Source organism: Asterias amurensis, chromosome 21 (assembly GCF_032118995.1).
Source record: "Asterias amurensis chromosome 21, ASM3211899v1".
In the NCBI taxonomy this organism is placed as follows: domain Eukaryota; kingdom Metazoa; phylum Echinodermata; class Asteroidea; order Forcipulatida; family Asteriidae; genus Asterias; species Asterias amurensis.
The window spans coordinates 13,504,043-13,519,524 of record NC_092668.1 but is presented as its reverse complement, the minus strand read 5'-3'; the positions used below and the strand labels follow the sequence as shown (position 1 = coordinate 13,519,524).

Below are 15,482 nucleotides of genomic sequence, written 5' to 3'. Positions count from 1 at the left end.
ACTATTTACCAGCAAAAATTCCTTTAAAGTTTGCACTGTTGTAACTGGTGCCCCGCTCTTTTTTTGTTATACAAAGGCATTTGCTAAGCAGTATTTTCTGCTTAACAGCTTTATGAAATTGGGCACCCAGCTGTACCACTACTTGTTTGAGGTAATAATAGGCATTATGGATTAGATCTAAAATGTACGTGCGTATAGTAATGTGCATTCACACTACACACACATGTCAAGGATCTAAGATTAACTGAGCTTTTATTCTCTCTGCATTCTAAATACTTACACCAGACTTTCTATAACCAAACCATCTGGCAAATAACCAAATATGGGTAATGCTGACAGAAATAAAATGTTGTCAACTAGCCTGGTCGACGTTTCCGAAGAAGGGTCTACTACAGGCAAGGTTGACAGGCAGAGTCAAATCTGGCCTCCGGATCATTGAATTATTTGGGTGACTACCAATAGGTTCAGCAGGTGTATCAGTCAATACCAACACATATGGCTAGTCAATATCAGTACCCACACCAAAACAACAACAACGCAAGAAGTAAAGTGTACAAACTACAAGATGCCCAAACCACACACGAGTTCTTTTCGCAGAGCCCAAATCAGCAGACATGATGTCACTAAACTTTAACGGCAGTAAAAACTGTCATCATACACGCATATCACTCAGTCACAGCCTTAAATGAAGTAATGTACACTACTGACGGCCTAGTGACAGTAATATCATAGATTGTAATATCAAGTTCATAGAGCAGTGTATTTTATGTATTTTTTAGACAAGTTAATCCCTTAGTATCTGTCATAACTATCCTGCAGAATTTCCACCGACAATCAGTTTGAAGTTAACTTAGTTAGGGGCAGGGCAAGGAGCAACAATTAAATGTTTGCTCTTATACAAGATTGAAATATAAGTACAACCACTATATTTTCCTTGGAAACAAAAAACCAACAACAACACCTAAAAAGTCCCTAGAGTGTATGACACAATTTTTAATAGAAAACATGAACGTCTAGATTTGGCAATATCATATTTTTCAAATTATAAGTTAGTGGTCTAACTTTTTGACCCTATCATTTTGAAGGCTTAATAACAACACAGTCATAGTGTTAGCCAGGGGTGTGTATGGGTGTATTTTGGTTACCCTGTTTTAAATTTGGATGGTTTTATCATTGGTCATTTTCATAGAGAAAGGACCACTGTTTCTCAATGTATTTTAAGTGAATAATGTGGACACACCAAGTTTTTAAATTTCCAGCAAATGTGGAGATCAAACCAAATCCTTGCTTAAACTTTGAACACAGTAAACATAAAAAAATAAACAGAGATATACTGATTATCAAAATTAAATATTTATGAATCTGTCGCTATTTATCCATCTTGAAATTCATACACTTACCCTTATTAGAGTCATTCTTATTAATATAAATCCAATTGAAATCCAATGTCAGAGGAGGAGAGAATCAGTCAGAATCAAGCAGAGAGTGCATTAATAGTTTGTAGTGAACTTCCCAAGCCAAGCAGTTCAATGGCAGTGCCCCAAGACCACTTTACGAAACACTGCACCTATACACCAATCCAACACACACACTTAAGCCGCTAAATACTAATAGCGTTCATGTGTGCGCTCTTGTATTGTAAAGTGGATTAGCACTATACAATACTGGTCCTGACTGCATACAAATGGCTAACCCTGTACACACATGCACGAAGCCTACCAACCACCACATGGCGTGGGTATACTATTATTGTACTCTATGGGCTAGACTTCGTCTCAAGGACACGACCTTTGACCTTCAGAGGACAGGTGTGTGGCACAACTGGTGATATGATATTGGTTATGATTTTTATAATAAGGCAATCTTTCAACGAGACGTCACATTGGGTAATAATAAACTAGGGTGTAACAAGCAAGGACTACCCACTCAGAATAGCCCCCCCCCCCCCCCTCCCTCCGGGCTACTCTAATCTGTTTTGTTGTTTTGTTAAGAGGGCAGACTACATGTAAAGGAATTTTGTGGAGGTGGTTATTTATGAATTGCCGGCAAATAAAAATGGAACAAATCTTTAATCCACACAGCCCATGTTACCTTGATTTGAGGATTTGGAGTTAAATTCCAAGCTGGAAAAAGTTTGATAGCAACTGATGAGTACTCATTTTGGACAAATATAGGCCTTTGATCAGTTTACCTGTTATTGAGCCTTCGAGGATGACCCCTTCCAGGTTTGAAAATTCACGCCACTAACTATTTTTTGCAACCCTTTCCAATTGCTTTTGTTCTGAAAATCTATATTCTATCTTTATTTTACGGATTTAATGTTTTCATTTCAAAGTGCCATTTATTTGAAATAAGGGAATGATGAAGTAAAAAAAAAAAAAAAAAAAAAAAAAGTACATGCTTTTTGTTGGCTTAAAACTTGACGACATATTGTGTACCACCCCCTAATGTTGTCATTGTTTAAAAGTGCAGTTCTCAGTACCTCATTCAACCAATCATTTTGAGTATATTTACAAAATGGATTTAAAACCCGAATGCAAACACAGACCGCCTTTTCTCTCTACAAAACGACCCATGAACTAAAGAGAACCAACAGGTTCAATGAAATGAGTTCTAAAGACTTTTTGTCAACAAGAAGAAAGTACTAGTCCCGGCCGATTTCCCACCCCCTGCCCAGGTAGTAGTCAAGCAGCCGTCGATTTCACAAAGAGTTAGGACTCATCTTATCTCGAGTTAGGACGAGTAACTCGTCCTAACTTAAGATTAATCTTAAGGTCTGCATGCTACAGTGCAGGGTTGGGACTCGTCCTAAGTCCTAAGATTAGTCTTAAGTTAGGAAGAGTTTTGTGAAATCGACGGCAGGACAGGTTCAGAACTAGGTAGTTTCCTGAATTACAAAATCAACTCCACGGCAGTAAGCAAGACCTAGTTCCCAAAGAACAAAATCTACACAGCAAAGTAGGTATACACATGATGTTATCGCAAACCGAATTGATACCTAACCATGCAATGCCTCAAAACCTATATAAAAAGCATGTAAAGAACAGCCACCACCAGTCTATTGTAAGTAACCCTATGTCAACAACGACAGTAAACTTTGGCAGTCATTTAATTGCACGATGGCTTAACGCCCAGCAGAAAATATTGACACTTGAGAAACACTTCCTTGTTCATATGATCTATTTAGATGGGCAATAAAGCCCTTTTCACACCAACGCTAAAAAGCTGGTATTCCTGGCTAAACTTTGTCATGCTTGTGAACTTTTACAATGTGTTTACTCTGTATTTGAAGGATTCTGAGTGTGTGGTAAAAACGATATAAAGTTTTTATGCCCCAGAATTTGAAATTGACAATCGTTACCGACAATAACATTTTTTAGATTAGATTGTGTAATCCTATTATGGATCAATCTTTCTGCGTGGAACTTTCACATGTTAGTTTAATTGTATACATAAATAGGATAAAGAAACGAATGGTTCCAAAAACCAAAGGCTTACTCTGCCTTGAAGCATCCCTAAAAAATACATCTCTTATAAATTAATCATCCCACGATGGCGCTTCCTGTTTTCCCATCTCTGTATCTAACGCCACTCCCCTCTCCCCCACAAGGATCCGCAGATGATGCCAAGAAATACTTCATGCAACATCAACTACAATTAAGCTAACAATCCGAACAACGTCAGTAAAAGAGATCTTCTAATTACAACCCAATTTCACCTGCCTTAGTGATTCCAGTGATGTAGCTTTGCCAAGAAGAACGCGTCCTGCATAATTTAGTCAAAACCGACGACCGTCGACCATGATACTTATTCAATGTCTCAGACTTGATTATAAGGTCTCTAGGGATTTAGGCAAAGGGGGGCCTAGATAAAACAGTCGAGCCTTCAAGATTCTTTGAAAGACATGTATCTGTCACTGAGGCCTAGCTTTACTTAGAGCAAAACTCAATGTGACTCTTTAAAGGGAAGGTAAAATAATCACTCTTAAAAATTTATGCCAAAACGAAACTTACTTGATAACAAGTACAGCAGCTTTCGATAGTATAAAGCAATTAGAGTATCATTTCACTTCAAAGTAATGTGGTTTAATGGAAAAATATACCAGTTTTTATCTCCCAAACTTGATTCTGACAAACCTTACTGACAGCTACACAGTAATTTTGTATTCCAAATGTGTCTTCCTGTTCGGACACTTTTTTGGGCGATATCTCAAAAACGCTACCACCCTTTGAAACAAAGATTTCACAGGTTAGCTTTATGGCAGGTTTTAAATTAACCCACTGCACCCAGAGCAATAGCCGTGGTGCCCTGTGCTTTTGCTATGGTGCCCTGTGCTTTTCCTGTGGTGCCTTATGCTTTTCCTGTGTTTTTTGTAGGCTTATATAGGATTTAAAAAACAGTGGGTTCCAATTACCCAACGTCTACAATCTCTTTAAAGATTATTTTAATAACGTGTGGAGTCTGAGGTATTGGCGAGCATTAAGTTGACATTTCAGGGTTTGGATGTTTGGCTGTTGAGACACCCCACTGTGAGGATAACATCTTGACATTTCAAGATGATGACGACGATCGGTTTCGCTGACTGAGATGCGAGCAGATGGTCGAGAGGCTGAGTCGGGCCGCTTTCCCTCGAAGCCTTCACCTTAAGGGAACCCCTTTGGGAATCGGACCATCTTGTGTGTAGGTGTCTTTAAGATGGAGGGGATGTTTAGAGAAGGGGGCCTGAGAGAAGAGAAGGGGGCCTGAGAGGAATTTGGGAAGGACTTGAAATAACCAACAGCACCCATAGCAATTGTCTTGGTGCCCTGTGCTTCTACAGTGGTGCCCTGTGCAATGTTCCTGTACAAATTCCAGTTTTCCCAACAGGCCTCAAACCCATGGCACCCACAGCAATTGCCATGGTGCCCTGTGCCTTTGAGTCGTGCCCTGTGCATCATTCATTATAAACAAAGTTTTTAAAAACATGTTTGGGTACCCAACTTTTTATATCAGTTTATGGAAATTGTACTCCATTCTTACATTCATGAAGACAGCATTGTTGAATGTATGAATTAACAGATTGGGGGACAATCTGATAACCCCTCACTTTAGTCTTTTTTCATGTCAGTAGTTGCACTTTTTGTTTTGAATACCATCCAAAAAGTCCACCAGTGCCTTGACAAAAGTCTACCAGCAAGCCTGTTTATCCAACCAGACTCTGATCAGATTGCAATCAAATACAAGGAGACACTTTTAGAAACCACAACATGGCCAGGGGGTGATTAAGGTGGTGACCTCAACCGAGGTCGAGCTATGTTGAGTTGCTGACAACAAAACAAAAGTTTGTTGTTTTGACTAGCAAGTACATACATTCTCACAGGTACCGGAGTTCAAAAGGCATGTTGGAGATCAGAAACATTTTCTTTATCACACTCCCAAGATAAAGAGCTGGCGCAGATATTTGAACGCATTCAAATTTAACTACCTTGTGGATAGTGTTTCAGGCCTTCTGGGCCCAATTTTATAGAGCCGCTTAAAGGAACACGTTGCCTTGGATCGGTCGAGTTGGTCTTTGAAAAGCATTCTGTAACCGTTTGTTGTAAAATGTATATGGTTAGAAAGATATTGTAAAAGTAGAATACAATGATCTACACAAATGTGCCTCGAAATTGCGTGGTTTTCTTTTTACCCTGTCGACTAACACGGTCGGCCATTTATTGGAGTAAAAATGTTGACGCCCATAAATGGCCGATCGCGATAGTTCGCGACGTAAAAAGAAAACCGTGCAATTTGGAGTGATACTTGTGTGGATCATTATATTCTACTTTTAAAACATCTTTCTAACCATATGCATTTCATAACAAACGGTTTCAAACGCTTTTAATAGACCAACTCGTCCGATCCAAGGCAACGTGTTCCTTTAATGGCTGATTTAGTGCTTTAGCTGAGCACGTTTACATTTCATAGAGCTGCTAACCGTAAGCACACAAAAAGGCATTCTAACCATCTGGTGCTTACTGTATGTAAATGAATGACAATTTGGTTTGATTTGAAACGGTTTATTAACAATTAAAAATGTATTCGCAGCCGAATTTAAAAATTTGTACACATTGCAAATCAATGGTGAGTGAGCATGCAGGCCACCTAATTTTCTTACCAACCTATGAAATACAGGCAGTTCGAATCCTACAAGCAGCTTGTGTACAACAATTTTATAGATTGGATTCGCCTGTGGATTTTTTGCCCAGGCAGAAGCCGGTGTAAGGGTAATAACAAACTATATCCTTTTTCCCGATGCAAAACTAACAACTATTGAATTGTTACTTTTCTTGTTTCCTCAGCCAAGCAATACACCATACAGAACCAGAGGGACACTATACTATTTCTATTAATACTTCCTCAATTGTTTCCTGTATTGTATGTCAAACAATATCTAGAAATTCCGCTGATTAACTACGTGCAGGCTCTCAGAACCCAAGCATTACCACACTGTAGATAACCTTTCGAGCAATGGATGACAAAAACATCTTGAAAACCAAACTCTAGTGGTACGCTATAGTTTAGACTACTCTTTGCTTTATCAGAACCAATGTCAAAACACCCCCTCAAAGAACAAAAGGGAAAACAACATTTCTAAAATGCAGTACCATGAGTCATATACTGCCCATAGAAACCAATCTGTGAGATTTAGTGAGAATCGTGACTATTGGAAAGTGGGCAGACTTGGGGGCGTCAATTTACAAATTCATCCCAAAGAAAGAATGCACCACCACAAAAATACAAGCCCTAGGCCTGAAAATTCATCTTTAAGGTTTTTTCAGTTTGCAAATAGCACTTCCATTGGAAAATCTTATGGGAAACTTTAAAGGGGCACCAAGGCAAAGACCAGGGGCAACAAGGCCATATGGCCTCCGTTTTGTTCCAGGCCTGAGGTATATCCCTTCAATTGTACCATAAACAGAAAGAAACACAATAGAACAAACCTTGGCAGTGCCAACTTTATACTTTTGTACCAAGTGATTAAAAATGGGTGAATTAATTTTCTGATAGCAAATTCAAACCCTGGCTGGTGTAATGTACACTAGATAGGACATCAGAACTACCAATGTTGACTGTGGCTGCTCTATATTCTGACAGCCCTACATGTTATGTTCAGATAACCTTATATTCTGAGGAAGACAAAACTGGTGATTTACATGCCTGGGTTAAGGTTGGGGTTGGAGTATGGGTGTCAGAACATAGGGGTGTAACCCTACCAGCATTTGCATCTTGCAATCAGGGGCATGCTGGATTCGACCAGTCAATAGTTTACTGGCCCAACACTAAACCTACTGGCCTTGGTTCTGTGTAAAACTAAAGCCCAGCTGTTTTTTTAAAAGACCAAGTCTTGACTTTTAAGTGGCAATTTGCGCCACAACATGTACATTATCACCTGCACTCACCTTCCAGGAATTACCCTGATATTTTCATGGTCACTCCTTTAAGCAAACAAGGTATGTAAACAATATGACAAAGAAAGAGCTGCCAACTTGTGCATTTTGCAATCAGAGCGATTTTGAAGAACAATCAGAGATAAATTTTGAGTTACATTCAACTTAAATAGGAACAAAGTTTCCATAATCATGGAGATCAGCACAGGGGAAGGTTGGTTTATTTTAGGGACCTTTCCGCAGAATCAAGGAGAATTGGCAGCTACAGCTGGACACACATTTGAGTAGTTTGGCCAAAGGATGCTGAAATGAAAACAGGGTCTTCGAAATGCTTTCTACTTGGTGACTATATTGGTTTTCAATGCCTTTATGTGAAAGGAGCATTATCATTGATTTGATATTGACGGTTTTTGTGAAATTAGTCTTTATTATTATTATTTATTTGCATATCAGCCGAAATGTTTGCGTATCTGCATACAATTTGCACGTACTGCTGATACCCAATCTTGTGTATCATAGGGAGAACCTTGCTCTTGATTACGATCAAACAACACACACCACTTTGAATAGAAACTGCAACTTCTTAAATCCAGCCCCAAGTGGAAAGCATGTGTCATGAATCAGGAATTTAGAGGGGGCTGAGAGTGTCAGAATAATTCCTGCAATCTAAAGCTCCCAATGATCCATCCAATAAACCTTAACCCCCTAAGGTATTATAATGGATTTTTCAGCAACCTGGAATGTTTACATGTGATAATTTTGCTGGTTAGGGTGCAGCCTTGGTACTCTAATTTGTAAGTGAAAATAAACACAGCTGAATTAAAGGAACACGTTGCCGTGGATCGGACGAGTTGGTCTATTAAAAGCGTTTGAAACCGTTTGTTATGAAATGCACATGGTTAGAAAGATGTTTTAAAAGTAGAATATAATGATCCACACAAGTATCACTCGAAAATGCACGGTTTTCCTTTTACGTCGCGAACTGTCACGGTCGGCCATTTTGACTCCCATAAATGGCCGACCGTGTTAGTCAACAGGGTAAAAAGAAAACCAGGCAATTTCGAGGCATATTTGTGTAGATCATTGTATTCTACTTTTACAATATCTTTCTAACCATATAAATTTTACAATAAACGGTTACAGAACGCTTTTCAAAGACCAACTCGACCGATCCAAGGCAACGTGTTCCTTTAAAGGGAAGGTAAAGTTGGTAATCACTCTTAAAATTTTTGGCAATAACACTTTTGGTTTATAGGAGTCACAGCAGCTTTCCATAGTAACAAAGATGTCAGTTGTTATGCCCCCATATTTAAATCTGGGAATCGTTTCTGTGGGTGGGATATTTCCCTCAGATTGTGTATTACTAGTAATTATCCTTCCTGCACATAAACCTACATGGTATTCTTTGCAGATTTTCGGCAAAATATCTCAAAAACCTGCCATCTTTTGAACTGAAATTTTCACCAGTTATACAGTTATATAGGATTAAAACAATCGAATATCATCAAAAATAGAGCAATTATCGAGGTGACATTGTCGTATCTCTATGGTCGAATACACTTTAATAAAATCCGAGTGCATTCCTAAAAATAGTTTAACACCTACTCGTACATATTCCCTTTTCATCTATTTTCATCTGAACTATTTGTATTGAAACAAAATCACACCCTTTTAAATCTTTTTCCTGGACAACTGTCACCATTACTATGGGCTATCCACATGCCCACAGCTGCATAAATAAGCAACGTGATAAATATGCGGAGAGCAGTCATGTGTATGACAAACTATACAGTAGTGAGGGTTTTCTTCACAGCATCGGACAGATTTTATTTCTTGTATAAATGCTTCAACCATGGCTTCAACCATGGCTTCATGTTGTACCATTTTATATACATATAGATGTAACTGTGTACTATACAAGCGTGAAGCTATAAAATTGCATGTTAGGAGCAAAACACCTTCTCTTGGCGGAGACAAGCATTTATTTTACAAGACCAAGGTCGTGGGTTCGAATTCCACCCGAGTAATATGCCTGTGATTTTTTGTCACAGAACTTGGGAAAGTACTGAGTATACAGTACTAACACACATCGGTACATATGGGTAAGACCAAAAAGAACATTTTTTATCCCGATACAAATATTACATCTAAACTTTCTACTCAGTTTAATGTTCAAAATTTTAAATTGTCGACCAGGTTTTTCAATTTCGAGCCCTGATGGTATGTTTGGGGGGCTTCTTTTCCCAAAATTTACATAGCATTATACCTTGATATCATCTCCTTCAAGCAAACATATAGTACAACTCAATAATCGGAGGCCACATCAATCTACTAACTCTTTACAAAAACAACTTTATCCAACCACACGACAAGAGAAAACCAGACATGAGCTGTCTCTTCAGAACTCGTCGTTGATTCTTGAACAAACAGAAACACTTTGCAAAAAGGATGTTTCCAGAAAACAAGCTATTAACAAACAACAGGCCTTGAGGATAGCTTTCAAGTCTCTAGAAACTCGAACAGGAGAGACCGGTCAACCTTATTGTTTGGGACAACTTTATTCAATGCTTGGTAAATCACTGGTCCCTGTTTTGTCAACAGGTTCTGGAAGGCCATGGGATTAACTTTACAGCTTGAAGAATGGTCTCTTGGATTGGAGTTTCTTCGTATCCTTCATATATACATGTACATTGTATACCCAAGGTATTATTGGAGCTAGCTCTGAAGGCAAGGCAGTAGACTCTGATACTAAAAAAGCACATTTGGTTTATGTCTTGATACAAAGTGCAACAATTTTTTTCACTCCAGTTAATTTTCAAGCAATTCATGCATGATAATTGGCCCTCAGAAAAAAGGTGGGCGAATTTTATATACGTACAAGCCTAGGGATGGTCTATAATGTAAACACTGTAAAGGCTTTTATAGCCTTTGATTATAATAACTGGTTCTTATAGCCAATTTTACAATGACGATTGAATGCTCTTCAGTGCATTGGTCATTTGGCCACCACTATTTTAACTTTTAATCATTCTCAACTTCCTGAAAAGTATACATCCCTGGGCTGCCATGCTCTCTGAAAGCTTTTACATTCCATTTATGGATGAGGAGAAGCAGCATCTTGCTCAACAAGGACACAAGTGTCATGAAAGGGATTCGAACCCACACCCAGATGACTTAACCACCAGAACTTGATGCTCTAAACCGCCTGCCCAAGACACCCGATCAGACCTTGGACCTCTTTCTCTCTATCACCCTCATTCTCCCATCTCCACCAGCTTACTCTAGTTTTCCAGTCTCATCTCGACTTAACCATCTTGCACTAATCTTCCTTAACTCATCTTTAACGGATAGCCCGACTCCCTCTCCATGGGTCTGACTGCCTCCAAGGAGCAGAATCCAAGGAGCAGACATGACTCATTAATGTATAAGATGCTCTCAAGGTTATTTTGCTCATCCTTTCTCTGCCTAGCCTCGGAAAACGCCCCACGTTATAAACGTACGCTTCACTCAGAATGTCAATATCTAATTCATCACCCAACCACAGAGCCTACTAGCTCGCTGAGTAATACAAGAGTCTGAAAACATGAATTCCACAATGCCCTAGCTCAAAAGGGCATCTTTGTATGAAATCAAAATGAGGAATTTCCAACGGAGTAAATTTGATACGATCTAAGAGGGAACTCACTGGGGCATCAATTTCTCAATTCTCGGTCTGCGCTGCAGTGTGCCTGTAACAGAATACTTGTCACTGAAAATTCTCAGATTGTGTATTCCTAGTAGGGATTATTCTTCAGAGTGTTGGTGATATCTCAAACACGCTACCACCATTTACTTTCATTGTGTATTGTACATTACATACGAATGGTTCCAAAAACCAAAGGTACTTATGTAAACCAGGCTTCAAATAACTCTCGGCACTGACAGCAATAGACCCATCCAGTAGGCTCCGCCCACGACGCATGTGTGAGCAAGAACAAGTGAGCCTCTCCAATGTCTTACTGCACAATCTGCCGCGCGCGCCAAGATATGCGCACGCATGTTGGACCTTATTTGTCGGACCTTCGTTGCGTTGTGATTGGTCAATACGCAATGAGGCGGAGCTTAGTGGATCGGTCTATTGTCGAGGTGCCCTGTGCTTTTGCTGTGGTGCCCTTTGCAAGGTTCCTGTACCTTTTCCTAATAGGTACGAGGTGCCCCTAATCAGAGGGAAATTATTGTGCCCCATCAAGAGCAAAGTTCAAGGCCTGGAATATATTCCCTTTAAGTTTTTTGATAAATTGTTGAAATCTGAACCGCACTTGGTTCACAAGTATACTCCTCAAGTTGATGTTCCATACACATTAAGAAACTCTCATCTCTAAATTGACTACTACCATATTACATCTAAGACGACAGATGCTGGAGTAATTTTGACGATGCTTTCGGCGCCAGAAAATTTGTGAGGCATCTGTCACCCCCAAAAAGGTTTCTTAATTTGAAGATTTATGACCAACTGTTTCTGGGGGTTTTCGTCGAAGAAAACATTGTCATAACTTGTGAAAAAGCAAACCAATTTTAAAAATTTCAAAGAGTCTGTTTAATCTTGTTTTTGTAATAGTTTGTATTATATTTACTATTATTTGTGATGGTTTCAGTTTCATGTGGCGTCATATTTCTGTGTAGAGTTTTGAAAGCTAGATGATTGAAATGAATATTATCTGTAGTCCATGTTTACAGTCGTAACTAAAAACTGTTAATTACTGGCCAGTTTGATTACTGTCACCGAAACATACCTCTTTGTAAGCAAATGATGTAGATAAACAAATCTTTTGTGAGGCATAGGTAATTTAACTCCCCGAAAAAGTATGGTAGTTTGTCCCAAACAAGGCTAAAAGCCATTCTTATTAAGGGGCTACAAAACAAAACATATAAGATGAAAAAAACTCAAGGATGCTGAAGGTAGGAATTGAAATTCCTCTTAAAACAGTCCAGATTATGGGATGGAGGGAAACATGCACCAAGCAAGGAGTTCCAAGTGAGTTGAACGAATGATCGACTCTTTTTCAAATCTTCCTTTTAACAAGTGGCTGAAATCTCCTCCGAAGCAATTTTCCTGATAATCATATCTCACTATACAAAAAAATCAATCCAAAAACCAGGTCAACATTTAAAACAGTTGGCTCCACCAGACATGTGGAACTGACTAAAAGAGTCGAGCCGCACCACCATGAAATTTTCATTACAAGACACAACCCGTCCAATGGTCCATGCATCGATGAATTTAACTCCCCATGATTGAAGTAAACAAAATAAAGCGACACGCGTCCATTATTCATGGGTATTATATTGCCATCAAATTCATCAAGGAAGATATTCGAGGACGGGGCAGGAAGATAGAGCTCAGCAGAGCCTTGTCGGTTCTTATGTCATAATCAAGATATTTGTTCAAGCTAGCTCACACATGTCTTGCCATGGAGGTAGAATTCTTGCATACTTTTTTATTTTTTAAGCCGACCAACCCAAATAAAATTCATGCAATAACTCTTCCAGTCCAATTCTGCACCTTTGACATGTGGACTATACATGTACATTATGCATTTAAAGGAAAAGTATACATTTGGTTATTTTAACCATTTGAATATTTCAATCCTACACAAAACGTAGATTTATACAATAAAACTAACATGGGAAAATATCTCAAGACCAGAGCACTTTTGAGATATTGCCGAAAGTCCAGAGCAAATAATGTCCATGATGCAAAAAGTACAATCCCTAAAAGTTACACAAACTATGAAGCGTTATAATGACAGAACATTTTTCAGATTTGGGCATTAAAACCTTATATCTTTCAACATACATGTACCACGTTACTTCAAAGTGAAATACATTTCAAAATGCTATTTATTTAAAGCTGCAGTAGGCTTCTAACCAAAAGTTGTTATTGACAATAATTAACTTTAAGAGTAATTACCAATTGTATACCTTCCCTTAAATGCAATCGAGACAGACTCTCTTTGGGTCGAAACATCAGGCCATTAATTATGTTTTACAATTACACCATATGTCCTTTCGGTTGAAGAGCAATTTTGCGACAGCTAATTCTATTTTGCTCATTTAGTTCATTTTGAAACATCTGTGAATGCATTAGAGTAGAACGCGGTTGTTCTTGTTGTTGTCATGGCACATGCTTTGCTTTGGATAAAACTATTCTTTTTTGCACCTGTTCCTCAAAACAAATTCCTTTGTCACTACCAATATCCAATTATGGGCTTAATTATATTTCAACGACGCTTTAGGTGATACAGTGGCAAGCACTACTTTTAAAGTGTTCTTTTGTGTTGAAATCGGTTTGAGCTGATAAACTTCCGTGTTTGTTCAGGTTTCAAACAACACCGATTCACCGATTATGTCACATGGGCATGAACCGCTATCATGGTCATGTTCCACCTACGCAGTAACATTACGCATACCTATGTTTAGCGCGCACCAACAGCACCAGACTATTCAGCAGGCCAGTTTCATTTCAGTTACGCAAGGTTCATACTTTGATAACATCGCGTATGTGAACTTGATTGTTTGCATGTTTGCAATCAAACTTGCTTACGTGTGAGGTATGAAATGAGCTTTAGAATATTCTAGATGGGAAAACACAAAAAAGTCTATGCCAGTTTTGAATCCCCTGGTCTGAGATCTCTACAACCCCCTTCAAATAACTAACATGAATCAAAGTATGTTTTTGTTAATAGACCCTCCCCTTATCAAGAAAATGTACCGCTAAAGGTTTTCATCTTGTAGAAAATACTTTTTGTATACAAATGTTGAACTTAATTTACCTTACGGATGCTCGCCACATCAAAGTCAAAATCCTCCTCAGCAACAAGGGGTGAGGTACTCATTCTGTCGCCTCAATCAATCAACTAAATCCAACAATTCAACAGTCCACTAATATATCCAAGCTCAACACCTTAGTCGGTTAATAACATCCACAACACAGTACATCCACAGATGACGAGACAAAATGAACCAAGGAGTCAACAGCTTGAATTCCAGTCACCATCCCATCGTTAAACTCCCGGTAATATGGTGATCAACATCCCATCATCCCATGGAGGAAGGAAACATCCACAACAGTTAACTAGAATCCACTAGAATCAAGACTATCCACATGTATCCACGACAAACAGCAATTTACCAACCCTGTCCGGGTTTACACACACATCCAACTAAGGTGGAGAAGAGTAGAAAAATGATGGCCGACAATTGTTGATGAGCGTTCAAGCTCACGCATCAGACACGTGCACATGAGCTTGAGTGCGGGAAGAGGAAAGAGAGGCAGAAGCCTTTACATGCAGTAGGCATCAATGCAGCCACTCCCACCGCATTAAATACACACACACACACTAGCCAGTACTCACAGAGTTAGTAGTCGTACATGTGTGTATGTATAATTACTTGTACCCATAGTGTTTTATGCGCCTCGCTTTTTTTTCTATTCACAAAACCCCAGACTGTGTTGGCCTACATGAGGGCTCACGTGTGAGTGAAGCCCAACATTGTCGAACTTTGACAAGAACCAATTGTTGGCACAATACAAGAGGCCACCAAATGTTAACCATCATGTCAACATTCTTACTGGGTGAGGTTTTTTGTTGTTTTAGGGTGTTTTTTGAGTTTTTTTTTTTGCACTCTGCTCGAGCATGAACAACCCCCCCCCCATCCCCTTATGCAAGCACGCTTCATACATATTCATGAGATGTTGATAATGTCGCATCTCATTAAATGTCAAGAATAACTGGAACGAACAGGCCTTTTACCAGAATGCAATAAACATGACATGCTGGTACATAGTCCCAGACGAAAAAGACAAAATGCAGACAATATTCCTATAAAAAAAATTAAAAACACATTCAAGAAAATAAGGACTGTCAAAAACTCATTTTTAAAGTAATGGCATCAAACAAATTATTTTTCCTTGTGAATGCTGGGTTTTCCTTTACTGTGGTCTGAAATAACTTTTTTAAAGGGTATTTTTTTATTTTTTTATTTTTTTTTTTTGGCTCAAAATATCGAACCTTGAACTAGGTCAGAGATAAG

The 15,482-nt window shown here is 38.8% G+C and overlaps 1 protein-coding gene across 1 annotated transcript in view; it reads right to left on the bottom strand.

The window, feature by feature from the left end:
- The window catches only part of LOC139952861 (uncharacterized), a 131,837-nt gene extending 116,997 nt beyond the window's left edge, over positions 1 to 14,840 (bottom strand). Inside the window, 1 exon segment of the mRNA XM_071952126.1 lies at positions 14,222 to 14,840. Coding sequence (XP_071808227.1) covers positions 14,222 to 14,284 — 63 coding nt within the window. The 5' untranslated portion in view covers positions 14,285 to 14,840.
- Positions 14,841 to 15,482: the final 642 nt, after the last annotated feature.